The sequence below is a fragment of the Mustela nivalis genome (genome assembly GCF_964662115.1).
Source record: "Mustela nivalis genome assembly, chromosome: 1".
NCBI lineage: Eukaryota > Metazoa > Chordata > Mammalia > Carnivora > Mustelidae > Mustela > Mustela nivalis.
The window spans coordinates 78,421,481-78,449,119 of NC_139020.1; the positions used below are offsets into that span (position 1 = coordinate 78,421,481).

Here is a 27,639-nt window from a genome sequence, read left to right on the forward strand (position 1 = left end):
TGATGGAATCAGGCGGAGGGGCCTGTGTCTTGACTTGAAGATCAGTGTAAACTCTCACCAGAACATCCTGACTACAATGGTTGAGAGGCAGGAACATGACACATAATTCTTAGAACGGAAGATGATGTGTACTTGTGAAAAACAAATGCACATATGCAGTTTGTCATCATGGCCTTCTACAGAAATGTATAGCCATTTCCAAACCCATCTTTCCTCCCTCCCTCAAAGAGAAACTTGTCCTTCTCGGTAATTTGTTTCTAAGTATTTTAGAAAATATACCTAGACATCAAAAGCTTTATCTCATCCTTTCTGAAGATTATAAATTCCTAACCATTTTGATTTTTAAAGATGATAAATCCCTTCCCTGATCATTTTTCTTTACTGAAAATCTGTTGGCTTGAGATATCGGTAAGCTCTGTTTCTCTAGAGCCCCAAATTAATTTATAATTGAAAAATGCTTACCCCACGGATCCTTAAAAATATATGGTTAACATCAATTGAGTTCATGAATTTTGGGTTTTTTGTTTTCTTTTGGTTCAATGATTAAAATATTTGCAAGCCTAAAGGAAGATATTCTGTGTTTAGATTTACAATAAGACCCTTAATTCAGACTACTTAGGAATACGTAAAATCTGAGGATCTTATTTCCATAGCACTTTATGGGCAACAGTGGACATTTTTATTCCATTCATTTTAAAGAGGAGAAGCTATAGCTGTTTGAAGAAGTCAAATGATTTGTCCAAGCACATGTGTTGCTTCAACAAATTTTGTGAGCACTTTCTCTGTGATAGGCAGCCAGAAAACCAAAACCTGATCCCTGTCTTCAGGAAACTTAACCGTCTACTAGAAGACCCCTGAAGTACACAGGAGTCTGCATCGTCTGCTGCTGTCACTGTGGATGGAAGACAATTGAGAACCTCTCTCCTTTCTTTAAAAAAATTTGTTCTAGAATTCAGTGATTCATCACTTACATACACCACCCAGTGCTCATCATAACAAGGGCCCTCCTTAATGCCCATCCCCCATCTAGACCCTCCCCCCACCCACCTCCCCTCCAGCAACCCTCAGTTTGTTCTCTATAGTTAAGAGTGAATTTTATGGTTTGATTCCTCCCCGCACATTTTTTTTGGGGGGGGGGAGAACACTCTCAATGGGAAGGGGTGGTCAGCCCTACCCATGAGACATACTGGGCCACGTGGGGAGCTAGTCGCAGTCAGGCAAGGCTTCATACCAGAGGTACCTTTGAGCTGAATCTTGAAAGGTGAGTTAGGAAGGGTCTTATAGAAGTAAAAAGAAGGAACAAATGCACAGGGCATAGCTTCAGCTGCTTTAGCCCAGCAGTTGTATGCATCCAGTGTGGGTAGGCATGGGGTGCAGGGGGAGAAGGCAGAGTCAAGCAGTAAACAGCAGCTCACGTTGGGGGGCCTTATGTGCCAAGAGGAACAGCTGAGCAAGGTCATCTGGGAGCCACTGAAAAGTTCTAAGCAGGGAAGCGACACTTCAGCAACATGGGAAAGGCCTTTTGAACTTATTCCAAATCCAGAAGTCATTAAAAAAATTGGTAAGTTCATATATATGAAAAAAAATTTAAAAATTTTTCTATAGAAGAGAAAAATAAGACTTAAAAAAATAGAGAGAGAAATAGCAAACTGGAAAAATATTTGCAACTCACATATAGACAAGAAGTATCTTCAGTGTATAAGCTCAGAGAGATAAGAAAAAGTTAAGGGGAAAAAAAAATTAGGAAATTGCAAATTAGAAAATAACTCCAGCAGCTACTAGCTCTGTGAGTTTGGGCATTACTTTATGTCTCAGTTTTCTGAACCTTAAAATGGGACTGATGATAGTTACTTTCCCTTAGGGAGTTATTGTGAGGATTAAATTCATTATATAAAGGACTTGGGACAGATCTGATTGACAGTAAGCAAGAGGTAAATATTCAGATTCTTTGTCAGAATAGTTTCATAGTATGGACTCTGGGAAACAAGTGGGAGATTTTAGAAGGGAGGGGAGTTGGGGGCGATGGGTGAGCCCAGTGATGGGTATTAAGGAAGGGTACCTATTGCATAAAACACTGGGTGTTATATGCAAACAATGAATCATGGAACACTACATCAAAAACTAATGATGTACTGTATGGTGACTAACTTAACATTAAAAAAGAAAGAATAGTTTCATAGGCCTGGTAGGCATGTTGCAGAGGGATGAAGAGTGAATAAGATGTGAAACTGTTTAAACAGATTAGACTTTCCATCCAAGAACCCTGGCAGTAGGAAGGAAATGAGGGCTCTGGAGAAAAACTTGGTCACCAGTTAAGATCAGACACCAGTTTGTACCTCAGATCCGAGTATTTTTTCCTCTAGACCCCAGCTTTCTCTAAAAGTTGCCTCCTCAGAGTTGGGGAGGAATATTTTTTTGTCTGGTAATGGAAAGTTTGGCCTTATGAATAAGCACATGGGGAAGTTGAGGATGCCGGGCTAGACCATGAAACATAAATTAAGTGCAATGGAGTCGGGTGGATAGGTTTCCTGGTCATTATTTGGGGACTTGGCTTATAACTAGAAGTCCAAGATATAGTGGACAAATGCAGAAGTCTGAGGTATTAAAAAGTCTGTGCATTACAGAAGACAGTTTGGTGGCTTCTCAAAAAGTTAAAGTAGGAGTTCTCATATGACCCAGCAATTCCACTGCTAGGTAAATACTCAGGAGGACTGATGACAGTCATTCAAATGAAATGTTTTATGTGAATGTTCATGGCAGCATTATTCATAATAGCCGAAAAAGTGGAATTGACCCCAATGTCCGTCAAGAAAATAGGTGAACTGATGAATAAAATGTGCTACATTCATAAAGTAAAGTAGTGTTTAGCCATAAAAAAGGATTAAAGTTCTGATACATGCCACCATTGAAGGTCCTGTATTCAATAATTCTGTTGATATGGACTGTCCGGAATAGGCAAATTTGGAAGGTAGATTACTGGCTCCCAGGGCCTGGGTAGGAGAGAGAGGCAGTATGGAGAGTGACCGCTTACTGCATATAGGGGTTTATTTATTTATTTGTTTATTTAAATTCAATTAGCCTACATATAGTACATCACTAGTTTCAGATGAGGAGTTCAGTAATTCCTTGGCTGGTGCTCATCACATCACGTGCCCTTCTTAATTTCCATCGCCCTGTTACCCCATCCCTCCAACAGTAACCCTCAGTTTATTTCCTATAGTTAAAAATTCTCTCTTGGTTTTTCTCCCTCTCTGATTACTTACCATTCAAGTAATGAGAATGTTCTGAAATTAGGTGGTGATGATTATTGCATTGCATTGTGAATGTGCTAAAAGTTACCGAATTACATGTACACTTTAAAATGCTTAAATGGAGGCGCCTGGATGGCTCAGTGGGTTAAACCTCTGCCTTTTGGCTCAGGTCATGATCTTAGGTTCCTGGGATCGAGCCCTGCATCGGGCTTTCTGCTCAGTGGGGAGCCTGCTTCCCCCTCTATCTCTGCCTGCTGCTCTGCCTACTTGTAAGATCTCTCTCTCTGTCAAATAAATAAATAAATAAATAAATCTTTAAAATGCTTAAATGATTAATTTTATATTGATTAAAAAGTTATTCATCAGCAACTCTTCTTTGTATTGCTGGCCTATAAAATTGTTAAATTTTATGCAGAAGCTAGTTTTCTAAGATGCTGCTTAAAACCACAAAGAATGAAAAGTCTTTTCTCCATAGAAATTATTTCAGGATTTTTAAAGAAATATTTTTGTTCATGTATTTCTTTTCTAGTGTTAGTTCTAGTCAGAGTTTCTTAACTAGGGGCATTCATTTATTCTACCGTGGACTGTCTGGATTCTCTTCTTTGGTCATTTTAGTAGTTTCTTCTTTAAAAACAAAAACACCCCAAAACTATTGAAATGAGTTTAATCTCCTAATAGTAAATTTGGAAACAAACAACACTTATAATGCCAGATTTTTGCTTTCAAAAAAGCATTGACATCTTGAAAACTGCTGCTGATTTTAGATCTTAATTTTTGCCTCATGGAATGTGAGGAGTCCATAAAAATCAATCTGTTTTTAAAACTATATTGAATGAAAGATATACTTCCCTTGTTTCCTGAACCAAGAACCGCTCTCGGGTGGTGTATACACTGGACCTTAGCCGAAGAACGCCCTCAGTGTATCCTGTAGGCTTACACGCGCTAGCAAGTTAGCTCTGTGTTCTCCACAACTGCATCCCTTTCATGGGACCAAACCCGACACGTGATCCCTTGTGGTGACCTCTGGGGTGGGATGGTAGGGTCCTCCCGAGTTGTCTAAGCATCTGTCTGTTATCGCCTTTTAAGTCTCAGCCATCCCAGTTGGATAATTGTTTGATTTGCGATTTGGGGGCTGGAAACTCCATGAACTCCCTTAATAGCCAACTTCGAAAGTTTGAGGTCAACCATAATCTTTCATCTTCCTTTCTAAACCTTCAGGAAAATAGTCTGTAACTGATGAGCAACCTCCTTACAAAGGTCCCTTTATAAAATTAAAAAAATACATATATGAACGTGTGTGTGTGTGTTTGTCTGTGTGTGTTCGTGTATGAAATCCTTTCTTAGCTTTCTTATTTCTTCTCTATACCCTCAGTTTCCTCTAGCTATTTTTAAATCACTGTTCCCTGAAAAGGATGGCCTTTGGAACTATTACAGCTGTGTATGTGTCCAAGACCTTTTGCTTATTCTCTGGGTACAGTTTTCAAAATCAGATTTTTGACAGTAAGCATTTCTCATAACTTAAAAAAAAAAAAAAAGAACTCAAGGATAAGGATTATTCTGTAGTTTTGAGAGGTTTTCAGTTGGAAACTGGGCACTGAATAAAGAAAAAGCAGTATGTAATTCCTTGAATACAGGCTTTTCTATGAGATGAAGATGGATTATTTTGAAAGAACATAGTTTGCATAATGAGAAAGTGGCCTGATGCTGTCAGAGATGAATTTCTATGAGGAAAACTACTATAAACTTAAGAACAGGTGTTCTCCAGACTATGACTAAGTAAATATCAGTAGACAAAACATAGTTTGTAGGGTTTTTCCTGTTGAATAAAATCCTTTTAGTTGATAAAGTGAATGTAGACTTTTTTGTTTTTTGTAACTATAGTTATCAGGTTCTGTTCTGTGATATTTAAAATAGCAGCAGTTTGGTACTGATAGATTTCCTTTTGATGCTTTTCCATTTTAAGTGACTCCCTGTCCATCTTTTGAGAGTTACAGAAGGGTAATAATTTTGGGCTGACCCAATAATATTTTCTCATTGAGTTTTAGTTGTCTTATAAGCAAGTTAATAGTTTTTTCTATTGGGAAATAATTGTTCTTCTTTCATTTTCTCTTGGAGAATATACTGTACATCTCTAATTATATTTCACTGTTATATACTTATAAAGTAATGATGTATACCAGGATATGTATTGTTTGTTTAGATGGGAGTTTAACTTCCCCTTCAATAATCTTAAAAGGACTTTCATTTGGCTTCATACACTGAGTTTTTCTCCTTCTGTAGCCTTTTCCTTTAGTCTCTTCTTCCCGGTGGTTGGTCAAAAGAGGTGAGTTGACAGCCTATGTAGAAGACACCGTGCTTTTCTCAAGAAGGACATCTAAACAGCAAGTCTACTTCTTTCTCTTTAACGATGTGCTCATTATCACCAAGAAGAAAAGGTAAGCCATTTTGTGATGTTGCTGGCCGTACGTGGTAAGCCATTTTGTGATGTTGCTGGCCGTACGTCTGGTTTTAAAGCTCTGTAATTCAATTGTCCTTTAGGGTTGATTATCCTTTAAAAGCTTGTGATGTTAGACTTACAGTTTCCCTGTGTGGCATCATAGTAGCATCCATGTTTCATTTTCTTTAAATTTCATACCCAGTCGAGACTGAGATCATCCCTGCCAACCTCTGTCTAGGTTTTCCAGTGCGCAAGCCGCAGTTCTGAGCATTTTACACATTTTATCATTGGATTCTCATGACATCCCTGGGGAGGTAGCACTCGTATTATTCACTATCAGCGTTTTTCACACTTCTTCTGTCATAGAATTTCTGTAGAAAACACATCAAAGTCGCTCCAGTTGAGAACAAGCTGGGACACAATTCGAGTGTTTGTAACTTAATTTGAAACCCACTGCTCTTAATGGCTACTGGTCTAGGAATTCTCCCTGTGACTGGGAGAATGAGAGCAGTACGCCAGTACTTCCTTCTGAAGGGGATAAAGTCAGTCAGCTGGGAGAGTGTTTCACACACACACACACACACACACACACACACACTCCCCTCAGCTCTGTGTTTTTAAAGATTTTATTTATTCATCTGAGACAGAGAGACAGAGAGAGCACAAGTGGAAGGGAGCTGCAGGCAGAGGCAGAGGGAGAAGCAGACTCCCCACGGAGCAGGGAGCCTGATGCAGGACTCCATGCCAGGACCCTGAGTTCGTGACCTGAGCCGAAGGCAGATGCTTAACCATCTGAGCCATACAGTGGCCCCAACTCTGTCTTTCTTTAGGGAACATTCTTCATCAAGTGTACTCAGTGTCTTGAGGGATTGCAAAGTATTTTTTTACTGGTCCTTTGTAAATACTCCATCTTTTCTAGAATGTGAACTTAGAGGGCGCCTGAGTGGCTCAGTGGGTTAAGCCACTGCCTTCGGCTCAGGTCATGATCTCGGGGTCCCGGGATCGAGTCCCGCATCGGGCTCTCTGCTCAGCAGGGAGCCTGCTTCCTCCTCTCTCTCTGCCTGCCTCTCTGCCTACTTGTGATCTCTCTCTGTCAAATAAATAAATAAAATCTTAAAAAAAAATTATAAAAAAAATACTCCATCTTTTCTAGAATGTGAACTTAGAGAAACAACATAAATCTGTGGTATTTTTTCACATAGGAAGGCAATGATGGTGGGTTGAACTGCTGGCATAAAATAGGTGTAAGTGTAGTTCATGGGGTGCAGTTTAGATAGACAAGGGGAAAGAGAAACCTGGTAACAGTCCTCTATAAATGTATAAAATAAAAGTGCAGGTTTATCATGAGATAGTTTAAATTCTACCTCTGAGTTGCTGATATTTCAGCTTGAAAATTCAAGCTAAATTGAAACAGAGTATGAGCTTTTCTTTTTGCTTCTTTTAATTTGCCTGTATTATAAATTATTTCAACTGCTGCTTGGTATCCAGCTGAAATGAAAATTATGTACAGTCTATCCTGAAAAGCCGTACTACGACTATGATAAATACTTAAAGATGCTACTTACTGTTTTTCATACTTAGGAAAATACTGTTGCCATAACTTCAGGAAGAAATTATTTCTCTTACCTGGGACAGTTTCAGTAGTCCCGATAGCTAGGTAAATTTGATAAATAAAAATTGGGGAGGGATTATAATTTTGTATTTTTATGTTTATTTGGTTTCCTATGAGATAGCATGTTTTTTTGGCTTTCTTTGAGATGTTTTGTTTTTAGGAGAAAGTAATTATATATGACTCTTCAAATGCCATTATTCTGGACTTTTAACATCTTCCAGCTGTTGAAATATTTGTTCTGTCTCAGTGGACCAAAAGCTGAAACTAAACTTTTCATTTTCTTGATAAAATATACGTTGACAGGACGAAGCTGATCTTAAATATAAATGTAGCTTTGATTATGATGTCTTCAGTGAGTTCATGAAAACCTTAAGGGTATTTAAGCCAATATAGCACAACTTTTATTCTCAAACTTGCGTAGAACTACCCAGTAAATAGACTTTTGGAACTTGAGAATTAAGGTGTATGCTCTTCTACTCAGCCATGTGCTTTGCCCTCCATGGCGGATTTTGTCGTTATGGCTGGTTTTGCCTCCACAGCTCTCCCACATGTATTTGCTCAGGTATGTTTGAACTTGTATTATTAGCAAGTGAAAGGAAAAAATATATACATATGGCTCCAACGAAGAGGGCAACCTTGGTACCTGTCTTTGCCTTTACCAAACTGGGATTTCTTTTTTCCCCTTCGCCATGAGCTCCTCATATTTCTAGGAGAATAGCACTGAAGGCTCAAGTTGTTTATGACCTGAATTCACGGTGACGGTGACAAGCAGACCTCAGAGACTTGATAAACAGGCTCGGTTAAAAATGTACAGTATGCGCAGCCGTATTTACCCTGTAGCTTCAAGGAGGCAACTACGAATGCTTTGCATGCCAGAGGCAGCAGCGAAGGAGATACGACAGCTTTGAAGACGGCAATAATTTAGACTTGGCTGCGAGGTACAGATAAAGGATAATTACCTGTGCCAACTCTGGAGGGCCGAGCCACCCACCCACTGCCTAATTGTAATTCCAGGGTTCAGCCAAGGGACTTAGCTGCTGGGTCTTCTAGGGGTTTCAGCTTCAGGGAGGCTCCTGGCTACTGGGGGAGACCGCCTGGGAGAGCGGTTCCTCTTCCTCCTCTGACCCAGTCTGGCAGCTGGTTTACGCTGAGCACACTCCATAGATGGCAGTAGGTGTGGCCGCCTCGGCTCTGTGACCTGTGTGTCAGTGCCAGGCTTGCAGAGCTGGTAGTGACTGCAGGGCTGTCCTCCAGGGCAGGGGTTTTCAACTTTTTTTAGACAACTAGAGGAAGTTTCCATTAGCCCTGGGCTGGTTATGGGTCACTGTATTAATAGTCTCTTCGACCACATTTCTGAAGGATACGTGACCTGTTAGGCTCTTCTGGATGAGAAAGTGAATTCTTTGTAGTTGAAGCTCTGACTGCCCGTTATGTGGGTACTTCTAGAGCAGAGTTCTCACCTCAGTGCTCTTTTTTTTTTTTTTTTTTTAAGATTTATTTATTTGGGGCACCTGAGTGGCTCTGTGGGTTAAGCCTCTGCCTTTGGTCCAGGTCATGATCTCAGGATCCTGGGATCGAGCCCTGCATTGGGCTCTCTGCTCAGCAGGGAGCCTGCTTCCCTTCCTTTCTCTTGGCCTGCCTCTCTGCCTACTTGTGATCTCTGTCTGTTAAATAGATAAATAAAATCTTTAAAAAAAGATTTTATTTATTTGAGAGAGAAAGCACGAGCCAGGGTGGGGGGCGGGTAGGGAGAAGCAGACTCCCTGTGAAGCAGGGAGCCAGATCTGGGACTCGATCCCAGGACCCTGGAATCATGACCTGAGCTAAAGGCAGATGCTTAGCAGACTGAGCCACCCAGGTGTCCCCTACATCAGCACTCTTGACTCTTGACAGTTCTTTGTTGTGGGGGGCTGCTCTGTGCTTTGTAGGATGTTTTAGCAGCATCCCTGGTCTCTACGCACTACTTGTTAGTAGCCTCTCCTTCTCAGTTGGGACAACCAAAAATGTCCCAGACATTGTTGTATATCCCTGGGTGAAGGGTGCAAATTGCCGCCATTTGAGAACCGCTGAACCGCGGTGATGCCAGACTGTCAACGAGTACTGCCTTCATGATAGGGGGTGTGCAAATGTGTCCGACCTGACACAGCACCAACAGTAATAGTGTAATAGGGGAACAGACTGCCACATTATATTCCTAGAGTATTGAATAATAACCTATTTATTATTATCCATTACGGTACACAGACCATCCCCATGTCCAGCCTCAGGGACCAAGTACTTTTATGTCCACATTTGAAATGTGAAAACTGACTCCAAGACCTAAATAGGTTCAGACTCGCAAAAGCCTTATTTTGTGAGGTAATTCACTGCCTTATTTTCCTTCGGTGCCTTCTCTCTGGCTTGAATCCCCTCCCCCGAATTTCTTCCGAAGTAAAGTTCCTTTACTGTTCCTTCTCTGTTAGTTCTTTTCAGCTGCTATAGCAGAGTCTCACAGACTGGACGGCTCAAGACATTAGGAATGGACTGTGTCCCAATTTTGGAGGCAGGGGTCCAAAATAAAAATATTTGCAGGGCCTTGCTCCCTCTGAAGTCTCTGTGGAGAATCCTGCCTCACTTCTTCCAGCTCCTTGTGGCTCCTGGGACTCCTTGGCGTGGAGTAGCATAACTCCACTCTCTGCCTGTCTTCATATGGCCTTCTCTCTGTGTCTCCGTGTGTCTTGAAATCTCTCTCTCCTTATAAGGACACCAGTTACTGGATTTAGGGCCTGCGCTACTCCAGGATGATCTCACCATAACTTGATTACATCTGCAAAGGCCATATTTCTAAATAAGGTCCCTTGGACAGGTACCAGGGGTTAGAACTTAAGCAGACTTTTGGAGGACACAGTTCAACTCCCTACACTCCCCCAGCCCATCACCACTGTTAGATTATGATCACATAATGAATAAATTGTGCTTAAGAATGATGGCTAGTTGAAGCCAGTTGTAGCACACACCTTTTTTTTTTTTTTTTTTAATTTTAACATTGACTGATGCAATTTTACATAATTTTGGAATGTCGTCTTGGTCATGTGACTCCAACACCTCCGTTTGGAGGACTCATAGTTTACCTTTATCTATATCTTCTCCTTCAGACCTTTTCCTTCTCCAGGGTCTCTCCTCCTTTGTTAAAGCCACTCCCTGTCTCCAGTTGCTCCACAATTAACCCGGAAGATGACTTTGGCTCCGTGTCCTCATCGCATTCCCCTGTCCAGCCAATCACTTATCTCTTAAGCAGCCCGTGTAATGGCTTCTCTCCTCTCCTATTGCCAGTGCCCTTGTGGAGACACCTTGAATTCACCTATGAGACATCTAACTGGAACGCCACCATCCCCCCATCCACTTGACATTCTACGGAGGAATGTAAAAGTATGCTTTTTAAAGGACACATCTACTGAGTCCATCTCTTGCAAATGGCCCTTCTGTGGTCCTCCCTTGTTCTTAGACATACTCCACTACATTTCTAGCCACCAGGACCCGGCACAACTTTCTTTGCCCGACTTCTCTCCCTCCTCACTGATCCACTCCACCCAAGCCTTTTCTAGGCAAAGTCCTTTTTTATTCTTGAGGTCTTGAGGTCTAGATGAATTGTCACACCCACTGGGAGTTCTTATCCAGTCCTTGGTAGTGGATTCATTTCTGTTGCTTTATGGTCCCATAAAACCCTGTACTATCTCTAGCCATAACATTTGTGTTATTATGTGTTCACGTCTGTCTTGCTGACCTTTGTATACTTAGTGGGTAGCCCAGTGACCAGGCCCATAATGATCATTTATAAATGTCTGTTAAATTTGAACTAATTGTGGAAATATAAACAGTTGGAGTGAATGCATTATTCCAGGGGCAGGTCCCCCTCATTCTACTCCCAAACTAAAATTACTTTGAATTCTTCTTTATTTTTATCTTTATTTTATTTTCTAAATGGATTTTATTTATTTATTTGACAGAGATCACAAGTAGGCAGAGAGGCTGGGGAAAGCAGGCTCCCTGCAGAGCAGAGAGCCCGATGCAGGGCTTGATCCCCAGGATCCTGAGATCATGACCTGAGCTGAAGGCAGAGGCTTAACCCACTGAGCCACCCAGGCACCCATGAATTCTCCTTTATTTTTAAAGGATGTGATTTTTGTATTCTGCTCCCTTAGATATTAATTTTTGATTAATTTTGACAAAAACAAATCTGGACCTCTGTTTATCATGTGGCTTATCATATCTCTGGGATTTTACCTTATAACCTCAATTTCAAAAACATTTAGGACTATGTTTGCAAAAGTGTGCTCTACAGAGGAAGTGTTTTTAGTACTGCTTTTCTTTTGTCCTATCATATCAACTAATGTTTGAGCTGAAAGGAAAAGTGTTATCATACTAAAGGGTTTAAGGTAATAAAACTGGTGAATCATCACACACACACACACACACACACACACAGCAAGTCAGGTGACCTTGGGAAACCCTCCATCTCCATTTCTCTTTGGGAGATTCACTGTTGGATCACTTAGGAAAGCTTTTGGCTGTGTGCAACAATTCTCAAATAACAGTGGTTCAGATCCTCTAGACAGTTCCTTCCCTCTGCAACATGTGGCAAAGTGGGGCAGTCTGGGCTCCGTGGTCACAAGTAACTCAGCCCTTGTCCGTTCTTCAGCTGTACCGTGCTCTCTCCACTTTTTGCCCCCAGGCAGATACCTTCACAGTCGCAGATGGCTTCTGCAGGTACAAGCCTCATGATTTTGTTCAAAGACATAGGAGGGAGGCAAGGCTTAGAAATAGAGGCTGACCAGGGGGGCTCTTTACTCAAGAGGCTTTTTTTTTTAAATTTTTTTTTTTTTATTTGTCAGAGAGAGAGAGAGCGTGAACACAGGCAGACAGAATGGCAGGCAGAGGCAGAGGGAGAAGCAGACTCCCTGCCGAGCAAGGAGCCTGATGTGGGACTCGATCCCAGGATGCTGGGATCATGACCTGAGCCGAAGGCAGCTGCTTAACCAACTGAGCCACCCAGGTGTCCCGATTTCTTTTTTTTTTTTTTTTATCAGCAGAGGAAAACCTTCCCCAGACAATTCCCTGAAGACTTCTTATGTCTCATAGTTCAGTCATGGGTCCCAAGACTTATTAGACAGGAGGCTGGGAATGCTGGCATAGGACAAAGGTGAACGGGAGAGCCATGACTGTTTCAGTTCAGCTAGGATGCGTCCCCTAGTGTTGGACACAGTGGGACGTGGTAATTGAGAAGCAGGGGAGGCTGACAGCTGATTAGATTAGACAGTTCCAGCCACAACGTGGAAATCATCTTTTCCATGGGACACTAATTAACATACAAGGAGTTTGGGAAGCCTAAAGAATGCTGTAAAAGAACTCAGGCTTGCCTTTAGGATAACCACGGGGAAGGGAGTGTGGCCTTCAAGTCAAAGAAGCCGGAAGTGATGGGAGATCTAGAACCCACTTCTGTTTGGCTGTTGCTGCTTATCCGGCTGTGGTTCATGTGAGTGTCTTGTCGGTAGTGCCTTTTTGTTCCCATCGGCCGAGATGTGTCCTTCAGCACGTTCAGAGCGCGGGGATCCATGGGCCTGATGGGGGGTGGGGAGAGGGCATTGGGCATCATACTGAGAGAATGCAGAAGTCCAGTCTAGTCTTGTCTGTAACAGTAAAATGTATCACGTTCTGATTTTTTTCATTCTTCTCTTGAATTCTCCACCCACAAACAATGTGACCATGGTGTTTTCAGGTATTTCCTGCAGTTAGAGGAGTAGTGATAGTAAGAGTGATCGTGATGATAAGAGCCTGTATTATGGAGCATTAACAGTATACCAGTAGCAGTGCTCCAAGTGCAAAGGGAACATAACACTGAGTTGTCAAAACAACCTAGGATTAGTACTATTTCCATTTTATGGCCGAGGACCCTGAGGCAGAGAGAGGGAGCGGCTCTCAGCAAAGCCAGGATTCTAATCTGAGTTTCTGACTCCACAGCCCCTCTCAGAACAATTTCTTGATGCCTATTCTTTTTAAAGATTTTAGTTGTTTGTCTGTCAGAGAGAGAGAGAGAGGGAACACAAGCAGGGGGAGCAGCTGGCAGAGGGAGAGAGAAAAGCAGGCTTCCCGCTGAGCAGGGAGCCTGATGCTGGACTCGGTTCCAGGACCCTGGGATCATTCATGACCTGAGCCATAGACAGATGCTTAACTGACTGAGCCACCCAGGTGTCCCTATGCTTGTTCTTTTTTAACTTCATTTTTCTAGACTATTTTCACTTTTCTGCCCTCCTGTAACACCATTGGGAAAAATAACCTAGACACTTGGTACATTTCTTTGTTTGTTTTGATAAACACCCTTACTGATCTAGGAGAAAATTAGAACCAGTACCAAATTGTACTTGTGAGCTTTCCTCTGCCTTTCGATAATCTCCGTCAAAGTGTAGGGAAGAGTTTCCTTTTCATGACATTTCCTTCCTGAAGACATTTAAGGCCGTGGATTTGTACTTTCTGATTCCTTGTTACATAAATCTTCTATATATTGACATAATTTGGACTCTAAGACACATGACAAATCCTCATGGTTTTAATAAAGGATTATCTATAAAAATTACTACCAGATCATTATCATAAGTTCAGGGACTTAAGTTAGAACTTGAGTTTCCCCAAGGAGTTTGAATGCCCAGTGGCTTACAGCTGCACAAACTCCCTGGAAAGGGTCATGGACTGCCTTGACCCCATTTTGAGTTTTTGTATTTTGAAGGCTTTCCTACCATAGAAAGTTGAAGTCACCTGACATTGTCTCTTCCTCCGCAGGGTAAACTTCTTCCCTGGAGATTAATTTTAAGAGAATCTTGAAAAGGCCATAAGATTCTCTTACTCAAAGCACTTGTATTCCCGGAACATAAACCTTGGTTATTTCTGATCACTTGTGGTACCGGGTTCTAAATTCAGGATAGTGAGATAGAATAGGAGAGGTATGGGAGCCCTGTTTCTTTTCTTTTTATCTTCTTTTTCTCTGGCTGCCCCACATACCCTTGATTCCTCTAATGTCATGAATAGTTTGGGTATCAGTTCCTCTAGCCCATAGGAAGAGTTGACATTGCTATTCAATGCTAAAAGCTGTGGTGACCAAGAAGCAAGAAATCCATGTATGGGATCAGGTAGACCTGGGCTCAAATCCTGGCCATGTGATCTTGGGCAAGTTACTGTTAATCTTTTAGAGCCTCAGTATCCTCATCTGCAAAATGGGTTTAACAGTTCATCTTCTTCATGGAATTTCTGTGAGAGTTAAATAAGATAATGCATGTAAAGCTCTTAAGACAGGGGCGCTTGGGTGGCACAGTCATTAAATGTCTGCCTTCGACTCAGATCATAAACCCAGGGTCCTGGAATTGAGCCCCACATCGGGCTCCCTGCTCAGTGGGAAGCCTGCTTCTCCCTCTCCCACTCCCCCTGCTGTGTTCCTTTCACTGTCTCTCTCTGTCGAATAAATAAAAGCTTTAAAAAGAAAAAAAAAAAAAAGCTCCTAAAGCAATGGACAGTCCCTGCTCAGTGGCTGAAACATGCTGAGTATCATTATTATTCCCAGTATCCTCTCTCTCTCTCTCTCTAAAGATCTTGGCACAAATCAAGTTACTGCCCTTCTGCTTCTAGATTATTTTATAATTTAAAAAAAAAAAATGGTTTGATACCTTTAGCCAGTGTTTCACTTCTGAAAGTTATAGGGCACTCTGTGGTCAGACCAGATTTATGGCTCCTGATATGTGATCTTAGGAACAAATGTGTTTAATCCAATGCCTCTCCCTCTCCATCCATATCAGATGACAAGTGAATGAGCAATAACCATTGATCTATTTTTATTCTTTTATAAGTTGATGTGAATCGCTTGTACCATTTTGTAGTAGCAGTTCTCTTACAACATCCCTTACGACTGATTAGAGATAGGATAACTTTGTGGCTGAAGAAAGTGAATTCAGTGTGTATTTTTTCCTTTCATTCATAGAAGTCAGTGGAAGGAAACTTGAATGTGAGGATTACTTAGTTATTTGTAGTCACCCTGTTACCAACTTAAGAAGCTGCCTACCAGTCCTTCAGAGCTTGTTTCTGGTTCTGGTTATGCCAGCGAGAAAGCTTGAGTAAGGTGCTAACAACCTCTCAGCCCTGCCCATCTCTCCTTTTTTTTTTTTTTAAAGATTTTATTTATTTATTTGACAGAGAGAAATCACAAGTAGATGGAGAGGCAGGCAGAGAGAGAGAGGGAAGCAGGCTCTCCGCTGAGCAGAGAGCCCGATGCGGGACTCGATCCCAGGACTCTGAGATCATGACCTGAGCCGAAGGCAGCGGCTTAACCCACTGAGCCACCCAGGCGCCCCCCATCTCTCCTTTTTGAAGACCACAAGTTCAGGGCATCCTGTGGGCGCGCAGGGTCCTGGAGTGTAGAATCTGGAGCTCTGTGGGGAGGGGAAGGAGGCCTCTAGTCCCTGTGATGGGTAACTAGCCATATTTTGGGGGGATGGTGATTCACATCAGATCCTTATCTTACCAACAAACACGGTCCTTATAACTATTTGTTATATGATGACAATGAAATAGGAAGCCTGCAACATGTTTGTTAGTCTTCAGAATAATTTTTGAGGAACTGAGCAAGTAAGTCTTTTTGAAATCATCTTCTGGATAAATATCGTGCCTTGTTTTGCTGGGAGTGCTGCCACACCATGGATTTCTTGACCCAGGTGTTTAGTTCAAATCATCCTTAGTCTACTTGCCCGTTTGCAAAGTGCCTGTAATTATCAAGCTTTTAACAAAATGTCAGGCAATTAAAATGCGTGATCTGTCAGGAAAATTAAAAATAATAGCTAACGTTCACTGGTTGTGAGCCAGACATGATTCTAAGAGCTTTATGTGCAATAAGATATTAAATATATTATCTCTCTTAATCCTTACAACAATCTAAGGAGATTGGTATATTGTTCCCATTTTACAGATGAGAAAACACAGAGAGGGTCAGTAACTTGAAGATCACAGTGAGTAAGTGATAGAATTGAGATTCTTACCAGACATTCTAAACCAAGTTTCAACTCCTACCTATTATACTGTAATTCATTAGTTGAAACTTGTACAGCACTTCAATCAAAACTTGTTTGTATCATTCTAGTGCTTGCTTCGGTGGCACATAAACTGAAATTGGAATGATACAGAGGAGATTAGCATGGCCCCTACGCAAGGATGACACGCAAATTCATGAAGCATTCCATATAAAAAACAAAAACAAAAACAAAAAACTAGTTTGTGTTATTCTAAAACCAAGCTTTAAAACTGAAATCAACATCCGTCTTCACTCAAAATAAGTTTCAGTATAGACCAATAGTCTTTGTCCCAGAAATATTAACTAGGGTAATCTTTATTCTCGTTAATAAGCACAAGATCAAATATGGGGATTTAGAAATCGTGTTTTCAGAAGGGGAAGAGAAACAAATTAAGATCTGCCCAGGAAGAATTCTTACACGTGTCTTGAAGGAAAGTAGGAGGAATCTCCTTTGATCTTATAAAAACCTCCTCAGATCGTGTGAATCAGCACACTGGGAGAATGGTGGAGCCATTATAAATCCCTGAGGGAAAAGCAGGGGACTAGGAGAGGATCTTGGAGAGTGACCAGAAAGGAGGATGACTTAGAAATGTCACAGAGACATTAGAAGAGGAAGATAGAGTTTCAGGCTGTCGCAGGTGCTCGACTTAATCAAATTTTGTAGATGTTAAGGAATGAAATTCAGGTCATTGGATTTGGTGGGGTGCTGGGCCACGATGGCCTTGGGGAGCAATTCCTTCAGCGCATAGGGACAGAGTCTGAGAAAACAAAAAACGCAGGCAACTGCTAGCTCAGAAGACATATATCTTGGCACTGGCCAAGTAAGTGTTTTTCAGAGCAGGGAACCTGAGAGTATGTTAAATGAATACACATCACTATTTTGATATATGCAGAAAAGCATGTTGGTTTGGACAATTCTTGATAGCATCTTTTCTTCTAAATTTAACTTTTTTTTTTAAAAGATTTTATTTATTTATTTGCCAGAGAGAGAGAGAGAGAGAAAGAGAGCGAGCGAGCACAGGCAGGCAGAGTGGCAGCGGAGGCAGAGGGAGAAGCAGGCTCCCCGCCAAGCAAGGAGCCCCATGTGGGACTCGATCCAAGGATGCTGGGATCATGACCCGAGCCGAAGGCAGCCGCTTAACTGACTGAGCCACCCGCGTGTCCCTCTAAATTTAACTCTTATGAGAAGAAGAATTGCAGGTGCTGGTTGGGTTTCCACCTGTCAGATTTTAGCTATAAAAGAAAATTCCAGAACGACGCCATGGTCAAATGGTCAAATGTGAGACGACTCACAGTTAGGGCTGGGGAGCAGTGGGTTGTGGGAAAGCAAGCCTTCACAATCCAACCCTTCTCACCACATTCCCCCCCACACCCCCATCTTTCCTTTCCAATGTCTTGCTCCATCTTGGTCAACTAGCCTAATTCTTGTTCCTGGTCATCCTTATTATGTACTTAAAGTAAACATTTGCTAAAAAGGTTTAAGATGGAAACTTTCCCGAAGGCATTTGCATGTTTAAAAGCACCTCCCCCAGGCACAAGGCAGGCCCTGATGGGTCTGTGCTCTGTTGCTTCCTTGTGACTCTTAATGTACCCTGAGCTTGGGTCCAAGGAAATATCCTGGTTACTGAATGAGATGGGGATCCAAACTTTTTTTTATTTTTCACGTTTCAGTATTATTTGGTGACTAACCTATTAATTCCCCATAGATCTGAAATGTCACCTATACTATGTCCTAAATTCCCAAATGTGTTTGGGTCAATTTGTGAACCCACTATTCTGTTTCACTAATCCATCTGTCAACTATTGGCCCAGGCCCAGTCTTTGAATTATTGTAGTTTTACAGTATGCTTTCGATGTGTCCTAGGGCTGGATCACTCTCATTCTTTTTCATAATCCTTCTGACTGGGCTTACATGTTTATTTTTTGTATGGTTTAGAATCAGCTTCACTATTCCCCCTCTACACCCAGAAATGCTGTGTGTACTTCTTTGGGATTGTGATAAAATTATATTTTGATTTAGGAAGAATTGATACCTCTCTAATATCAGACTTTCTTATACATTTGGGCCTTCTTCTGAAAGAAGTGTCTGGAGGCTGTTTTCATATAGCAGAAACTGTTAGGTTTAATCCCAAACATTTTATGGGTCTTGTGGCTATTATAAATAAGATGACTTCTATTACATTTTCTAACTGACTATCATTCATACACAGGAAACCTTTTTTTTTTTTCCACTCTCATTTTGCAGTATCTTTTTAGGCAATGATGTCATCTGCCAATAATCAGTTGTCTGTAGGGCAAAAAAAATTCCATCATGCAATAGTCACTTTAACTGTACCCTCACACATTCATTTATTTTATTATTTATTATTAATATATAATATATAATTATTCATTAGTATTTATTTTATTACTTGTTATTAATTTATTAATATATCAAGCATTTATTATTAAGTTTTTGTTTACAAGCTGGGCTTAGAAAGTATTTCAGATGTACAGAAAATTATCAAACACTGACGTACCTATCATCTAGATTGAAGCGATACTTTTTGCCATATTGTTATCAGAGCACTCCTCTCTAAACAGAAAAACCTGAGGTAGTATTACAGACGCATTTACAGTGGAGCATCCCATCTCCGTCCTCCTCCTCCTCCCCAGAGCAAGTCCCACACTGAGGTTGGTGTCTGGCATCCTACGCTCGCTAACGCACGTGGATATATGTGCTTGTGGTGTTTTAAAAATGAGGGCATGTTGTCCGCTGTTGTCACATGCTGTCCTGATTGAAAAGTAATGAATATCGGCCCATTATGAAAAATTTCACCCTTTAGAGAAACTGATGGGTGAGAAAGTTCAAAGTGATCCATAATAATCTTTTTAAGAAGGCCAGTATTCACAGTAAGGTATATGGTGTTCTAACGCACGCGGCGAGGTAGCGTAGAGTAGGACCACACGCTGTCTGGGGTGCCTAACCAAAGAATGCCTTCCCGAGGGAGAAGAGTTGAGGTGTGTGTTTACCACCACATCCTGTTGTCTACAGATCGTTCTCTGTCTCGGTTCAAAGAAAAAGACAAGACAAGAATCTCAGCAGAGGTTACTAGAACTTTAGGTAGGTTTCAACAGGGAATCGGATCGTTGTTTACACCACAGAGCTAGAGACTTCTATAGATTTGATGGCTGCACCTGATAGGGGCCGCTGCCCGCGCAGAGCAGACGGGCCTCCAAGTGCAGCTGGCGAACTTGCAGCTCCTATCAGACAATCGGAGGAAGTCCACGTATAAACTTCTCCATGCAAGGAAAGGTGGTTTTTCCATTTGCCTTTTTCTGAGCAATTTAACTTCCTAATTACATGGTCCAAATTGTTTCGGAGACTATGTAAACCATATGTTTGTTAAATGATAGAGACAAACATGGGGAAGTCTGATTAGCATCAACTTCCCTCCGGAAAGGGGTATCTTTCCCAGCCCCACTGAGGCTGTGTTATCCTGGGCGTGGGGGAGGAAGCCGAGTGGAGCACTAGTTTGTCAGTTGCTGCCTCTGCCTGTGGATTCGCCCCTCTTCCTCCTGCTGAGGCACATATTTTAACCCAGAGTTATCCTTTTGGTAGCAGCATGAGCAAGTAAGGCACTGATGGACATGAGCAGAATGAATTTCATCCAGTGTTTAGCAGATTCTGAGAGGAGAAAATATGGTTATTTTGAACTTTCAGGAGGTTGAGTGTGTGAGCCTGGATGTGTGGGAGAAGACAGACATGCTAGCGAGATGGAGTTGCTTTTTAGTTTTTGTCCTGTTGGGTTTGAACAGTAGAAGGTGAGCATAAATAATTTATTTCACTACTGTTAAATGAAATGAAGGTTTTTTTTTTTCTAATATAAGACTATTAAAAAAGAAGTAAAGAAGTTGTGTTATTTATTGTGTAATAAACAAGTTTACATGTTTAGAAGAAATAATGATATTGGATAATTGCTGTTGAATCCGTTAAAAAAAAAAAAAAAACAACCACCACAAAGACATGTTTCCTGTGTCCTGTTTGGATGCAGAAGTTTGAACAGTGGGGCAGGTTCCCTGTTCGGTCATAATCAGATGTGCGGATGCACAGAAGTGGGTTCCTCACAGAGCTGTAAAGTGGCCACAGTTCATCTTCCTGGGACAGCAGGCCGAAATGGGGTCATACAGTCACCTCAGCTCTTAATGCTGTTGTGATTGTCATTGCTTAAGAGAACAATAAAAAAAAAAAAACCCACTCTTAATTTTTCTACTTTTTCTGGCCTTAATTGCCCCCAGAAGAAAGATTCAGAGCATTAATGAAACACACTAGTAGATATTGTTTGTATTTATATAAACACTGGGGAAAAGAGGAACTCAGAAAACCAAAAGGAGAAGAAAGACTGGACTAGTTTATTCATGCCTGTTTACATGGCCTTCCTGTGGCCTCTTGGTCTTGGATTCTAGTGGGGACTGCCGCATAGGGGGAACTTGAGTCATCTTGCATGATGGTTCCTTTGCCTTTTATTTCTTTGGAAATAGGAAGAATACCTGTGCAGTGTCATTGTTTAGGGCACTACCTGAATACCCATGCAAACGCGTTAGGATGCTTGGATTTCTCAGAGCAAACAGAATTATTTTTAACTGGAAAGGGGTGTCTTTGCCTACCCGACCATCTTGTGTACCTTGTGAGTTGGACCAGAAGATTAAGAGGAACAGACAGAGCGCGGTAACAGTGAAGCCCTCATTTATCTCACCCTTTCTCTTGGTTTTGATGTTGTTGAGATTTTATTTTAGTTTTTTTGCTTTTTATGTTTTAAGGTTTGGTGTTTATCCTGAGTCCTGAGCTGTTAAGCCGATGTTTGAGATATCTAGACAACATTATAAACTTTCCCTGCACTGCCAAAAATTTACTGCTTTGTTTCTGGTAAAATGGCTTGTTAAAAATAGAACCTGGAGAACCTGGGTGACTCAGTTGGTTAATCAGCCAACTCCTGATTTCAGCTCAGGTCGTGATCTTAGGGTCGTGGGATCAAGTCCACGTCAGACTCTGAACTCAGTGGGGAGCCATATATATAGATAGATAGATAGATCTATCTATCTATATATATATATTTATATATTTATATATTTATATAACTTTATTTGTTTGTAAAGTATAGTATCCTGCTTTCTCTTTTTGTAAAAATCATATGAACTTTGTTAAACCTTACTCTGATGTGAGAACTATTTTTATATATCCTGACTATGGCTGTCTTGGTCTGTAGGCAGTTTCAGGAGAGCATTGGAAATGATTTTGCCATGGGAACTTTCAGTTAATACAGAAGATTGCCCTAGCAACAAATTAGACTTGATCAGAAGGTAGTATTTTGCTTTTATAGATAACTGCTTGCTGTCTTTTTGAGGGGGGTATCCATCAAACTAAATTTTGGTAAAGATTTTTAAAGTTGTCTAAGGAGAGTTACAAGGAAAGCTTTGGTCGACATGCAGATGTCCACCACTGAATGAGAGAAATTCTAAGAAATCTTGAGCAAAGTGGCCTATCCTGAAATTCCTAGTGTAGTTGATTAGGCGCAAGGGGTTTCCTTTTCTCTTAGTTCTTCTGAGTTCATACATTTGCAATTATTTTTAATTAAGGTAAATAGTCAGTTTTGTTCCTAGAATGTATTAGGATACATAACGTAATCATCCATTTATTCAGCAGTTATTTCTAGAGCTCTCCTGCATTCAGCTGCAAGGGTACACATACAGGCAGAGTAGAGGGAGAGTTGGATCTATCCAGGGTTGGGATTTGCCAAGGAGGTGAGCGTGTTGGCGCGGAGTGATTATAACCACATACTGTAACTACAAGAGGTCCAAGCTGGGTAATTTAATAAGTATGAATGAGAGGGTGTGAAGGGTTTAAGGACAGGGGAAAGGTGGTAGAGTCAGAGGGCTAAAGAATGACTGGGGTTGAGGATTAGAAGAAAGAAGGAAATTGGAGAGATGCTGGTGGAAGAGGTTGATTGACATTGGGATTACAGAGACATTGCGGTTGATGGCAGTGACAAGGGCTGAGAGGTATGACAATGGTGGGGTAGCTGAAGGACAGAGGATAAGACAGTTGGTGAAGAGGAAGTCAAGGAACTGAGAAGCCAGAGTAATGGAAGGCTCCCCTCCATGGAAACTCAAGAAAGTCGTGTTGGGGAGACATCAGAGCCAGCAACTAAACTCATAAGGGGCGATGACTCATAAGGAGTGTGTCCCTGACTGATTCTGAGGCAGAGCCAGACAGCATGAGCTTCTAAGCTAAAGACTTTTTGGGAAGGGGAAGTGATCATTTTCTGGCAGCAGCAACAAGAAGCAAGCTGGCAGGAGAACCTTCAGGGGAGGCCACATTTTCCAGGGACAGCCAAATTTCTCTTAAGGCCAGAAAGGGAGGGTTCAAGGACAAGGCTGAGGATTTGTTAAGATCTTGCTGGATTTCTTTCGTGAGGTCCATTTCCGGAGGACCCAGTAGAAGGGGTTCAGAAACCAGCTGAGGAGCTCAGGGAAGGTGGGGCCGGACCAGGCGTGTTCGCAGTGCTATGGGAATGAGAGTCCAAGGGAGTGAGGACTACTGGGGATCATGGGCAAAAGCAGGGATAGAGAAATCAGTGCTGATGGTTTCTGAAGCAGGTGGTAAGGCTGTGTGTGTTGGGAAAAGGACAGCTCAGGCAGACCTCTGACACTCTCCTTCTGCCCTGTGCCTAGTAGTTTGGAGGCTGGGAGTGAGCCCTTGTTACCCAGAGCGTGGGTAGGTTTGGGAGTCCCTCTTTATTCTGTGGACAGAGGGAAGACTGGGGAAGCATACCTGTCTGAGCATTACCACTATGTGTGTATGTCTCTATTGTGACAACAGTTCCAGGATAATGTAAGATGAAAGCGAGAGCGTTTATAATTATTATTTTTTATTGTGTTATGTTAATTACTGTGCAGTATCTCATTAGTTTTTGATGTAATGTTCCAAGATTCATTGTTTACATATAACACCCAGTGTTCCTTCCTTAATGCCCACCACCAGGCTCTCCTAACCCCCCGCCCCCCTCCCCTCTAAAACCCTCCATTTCTTTCTCAGAGTCCACAGTCTCTCAAGCTTCATCTCCCCCCTGATTTCCCCCAACTCACTTCTCTCTCCATCTCCCCATGTCTTCTGTGTTATTCCTTATGCTCCACAAGTAAGTGAAACCATATGATAATTGACTTTCTCTGCTTGACTTATTTCACTCAGCATAATCTCCTCCAGTCCCGTCCATGTTGATACAAAAGTTGGCTATTCATCCTTTCTGATGGAGGCACAATACTCCATAGTGTATATGGACTACATCTTCCTTATCCATTCGTCCATTGAAGGGCATGTTTACTATTGCTTTTTAAAACCTGAGATAGAATTAAGCATAATACAGAGAAATAGTAATTAACGGGCTTAATTTGGGAAGTGTATATTGATTCATAATCATTGTACAGATACAAAATTCAGATTCCAGCTCACATTTTAAAATAAATTATTCTCTCCTTATCCTTCCTTCCCCCACCAACACCTTCTCCCCAAAGGCCACATGAAAACTGACCATGTCACAGTCCTATCCACTGAATTGTTGACATGTTCTTTTCCCTTTTCCTCACAGTGAAGAAAGTTACAACGTCAATGATTATTCCTTAAGAGATCAGCTACTGGTGGAATCTTGTGACAACGAAGAGCTGAATTCCTCTCCAGGGAAGAACAGTTCCACAATGCTATATTCAAGACAGAGCTCGGCCAACCACCTCTTCACTCTGACCATCCTTAGTAACCATGCGAGTGAGAAAGTGGAGATGCTGCTCGGGGCTGAGACGCAGTAAGTGTGTGCGGGGACAGGGTTGCAGCGTGTCTGCTCCCTGTCTTCCCTGCTTCCACGCCCTGGTCTAAGACTCCCTAAAAACAGTCAAGCGTAGCTACTGTATACTTTTTACTGAGTACCTGTTAGGCACCAAGCACTGGGTCTGGGGGCTTCATCAAGCTCATGTTTTCACTGTGATCCCCTCAATGTCTCGAGAGATGGACATGATTATTTTCACCATCATGAATCCTAATGGATGCATTGTGCTTTAGGCGTGCTTTTATATTTAGAAAGTAGTTTAAAAATCCCTTTATTTTAATCATTGATAAAGATAGGACCCATGAGCCTTGGGTTAGGTGACATCTGGTAGTTTGTGTCTCGGCCATAAGTTTTCCTAGATGAGGGACCTGAGGCCATTTTGCAGTCATTTACCATCAACCAGACAGCAAATACCGCATGATTTCTATCTAAAGAGATTCTCCATTTGGGAAAACATTAGTGAATCCACTTTCCCATCAGAGTTGATGCAGAGGCTAAATTAAATAAACAGTCCTGCTGTTTGTGGCTGCTGGTGCACGGTGGCTGAGGGGTTAGACAGCCTCACACCGGACGAAGGCAAGAGGGCTTCATCTCTGAGTCCACTCTTGTGATGTGGTCCATCTAGAGGTCGTCAACCTATTTATTTGTTTGGAAACTGGAAACATCCTCTTGAAACAGTCATCACAGGAAGGTGTTCTACTGGGCGGAGTGGTAGAGGAAGAGTCGGGGAAGTCCCTCACTCTTTGTCTTCAGGGATCCTCCATGTCCTCCTACTCGAGTGGGCCAGGGTTCCCACGTGGTGCGATTAAAGTGCACCGACAGCTGGTGAATAACAACCCGAAGACTGTCACAAAAGCTCAGTGAAAATAAACTCAGGATGGTATCTCTCCTTCTTAAGAGTATTTTAACAGTGGTTCTCAGATCATTAAAGAGAGACATCCGAGAAGGATTAAAATTATCAAGCATCCAACTAAAACATTTTAAATGGTCATTTAAAGTAACTTCTCAAAGGCTAAAGAAGACCAAGAGGGACAGGTAGTTGTAAAATCTATTTGAGGTTTGAAAATGGCCCAAGTGGAGTATTCCAAATGAACTTGAGAGTTAGCACAGGGAATAAGAAAAGAACCTTCTTCCTTTGTGTTGTTTATAAAACAAAGAAATGCCTTTTTCTAAGGTCCTAGAGCTCTTCCCTGAAATTGCTAGAGAGCACAGCCACATTCCAGGCGTGTTTGCTCCTCTGGGGGAGTGTGGTGCTAGCTGGTCTATACAGGTGACCAGCAGAGACATATCCAAGACCCGGGCTCAGGAAGGCATTTCCTAACTTGGAAAGTGATTAAATCCCTTGCAAGTGAAGACAGATCTAGCCTTCCTCTGTTTGGGGAAGCCTCTCTTAAAAAGAGAATTTTGTATGTCTGGGATTTGGCTCTTATAGGACTTCTTTTTTTTTTTTTTTAAAATAGTAGGCTCCATGCCCAGCGTGGAGTCCAGTGTAGGGCTTGAACTCAGGACCCTGAGACCAAAACCTGAGCGAAGATCAAGAGTCGGACGCTGAAATGACTGAGCCACCCAGGTGCCCCCTTATTTGACTTTGAGGATGAAAAGTCTTAAAGGCTTTGGAGATGAGTGGTAGTCTAGACATTCTAGAGACATCTCAGAAACAGATTTTCACTTGTCAGTTTTCGTTTGTAATGGTGAAAGTGTTACTGGTTTTGCTTTGTGTTTTCCTTTTCTCTCTGTTTATAAGGGTTCTTCTTTATTCACGTCCTGCAACATTTCGGCAGAGCTTTTCCTGTCTCTTTCCAAATTCGTGTGACCTCCACCACTTGTTTTGAGATTATTCCAGAAGAGTAGAAAGTAAACTGACATGTCCAGTTCTTTGTATACCAAGGCTAGATCCTCTCCAGGGACGTTCTGTAGCATTTTTGTTCAACCCCATTGCCATTTGATCTTGCCATGGGCTGAATGTATATTCATTTCCTTAATCAGAAATGTTCTCAGAATATTAATTTGTGTCACCCATAAATGGTATGAGCCATGGGTCTGACTCAGATCTGTAATTCTTTAATGAGTGGTGAAAGAACATTCTGGAAGTTCTAGAGAGGCAGAAGTCTCCTTGCACACAGGAGCGACTCTCCCACTGCCTTCCCATCCGACACCAGCTCAGTTTTGGTTAAGAGGTAAATAAATGGACCCTTGGAAGCACCCAAGGCATAAAATAGCATTGGTCCTGAAGGAAAATCTATTATAGCCAAGATGTATTTTCCTTAGAAAAAACATCTGACTGCTTGGAAATTGTTATATGCCATGTTTGGAGAAGTGTAGGTCAGCCCTGGGCTTGCCTGGCTTTGGGCAGTCAGAGTTTTGGTCTGTATAGACTGTTCTGTTTGCTTCTGAGATTTGCAAATTGTATACGCGAATATGTGTGTTTTAAGTTTCCTCTCTTTTATGTTATATGTGGTTAATATGGTCTGTTAGCAAACTGATTCGGAAAACAAGACTTTCACCCCATTCTAGCCTTTTAATAATTGTAGAACATGAGACTCACGTAGGTCCTCTGACTACTTATTCTTTGGTTTGAAAAAGGAGGAGGTTCATACCTCAATATTTACCTTTTTGGAAAAACTGTTGTCAGTAGGAGGGGCACCGCTGTTTGACACAAGCACAGTTCAGTCTTTCTAGGATGGTGAAACTGTAGAATAGACCAGGAGTTTGGGCTACATAAAGCATGTAGGAGAGCTCCCAGAAAGGAAATGGGGTGAGCACTTCCAGAGCACCTGGGATGTGCCAGATGGAGCCAGCCCTGGAACATGAGGAAGGTGAACGCCCATAGATGTTTCCAGAGAAGGGGGGAACTTGGGAGCCGAGGTGAGGCGACATCCGTCTTGGTTTCCCCAGGATCGATATTATGTGTGCTGTGCCGGCAGAATTAAGAACAGCGCCCACTTTGACTCTCAGAAGCGTCTTACTTAGGTAGTAAAATCGGTGGTGACCCTAATGATTAGTCTGTGCTCCATTTCCCTCCTTTCCTCTCCCCGATGTAAAATGAGATGAAGGTGACGTGATTTGCTTCAAGTCACACAGGAAGTGAGTTGCTGCCAAAACTGGGACCAGGCCCTGACCCTCCTGAATCTAGTGTCCTTTCTGGTTACAAGTTTTAATTATCTTACTGAGCCTCCATTCAGGAGACTGCTCAGCCCTCCCTTGCCATTTGGCCCTGTTGGACATCTGGAAAGGGAAACTCCAGGAAGCCAGTTGCTATGAAATGGGAAAACCTACTAAAACGTGGATTGTTTGCTTCGGTTCATAGACTCTAAAAAGGAAAAATATTTGTGGAAACCCAGCTGGGCAATTTAGGGCCTCCCATTGTTTGAAATATTTAGTAATAAAATCCAGAATAG

The 27,639-nt window shown here is 41.8% G+C and overlaps 1 protein-coding gene across 4 annotated transcripts in view; it reads left to right on the forward strand.

Moving 5' to 3' along the window:
• Positions 1-27,639, forward strand: part of ARHGEF26 (Rho guanine nucleotide exchange factor 26) — a 123,845-nt gene that overhangs the window by 83,397 nt on the left and 12,809 nt on the right. For all 4 annotated transcript variants that reach the window (XM_082743312.1, XM_082743313.1, XM_082743315.1 and 1 more), the window contains 2 exons: positions 5,532-5,686; positions 24,011-24,220. In XM_082743312.1, coding sequence (XP_082599438.1) covers positions 5,532-5,686; positions 24,011-24,220 — 365 coding nt within the window. The remainder of the gene's footprint in view (positions 1-5,531; positions 5,687-24,010; positions 24,221-27,639) is intronic.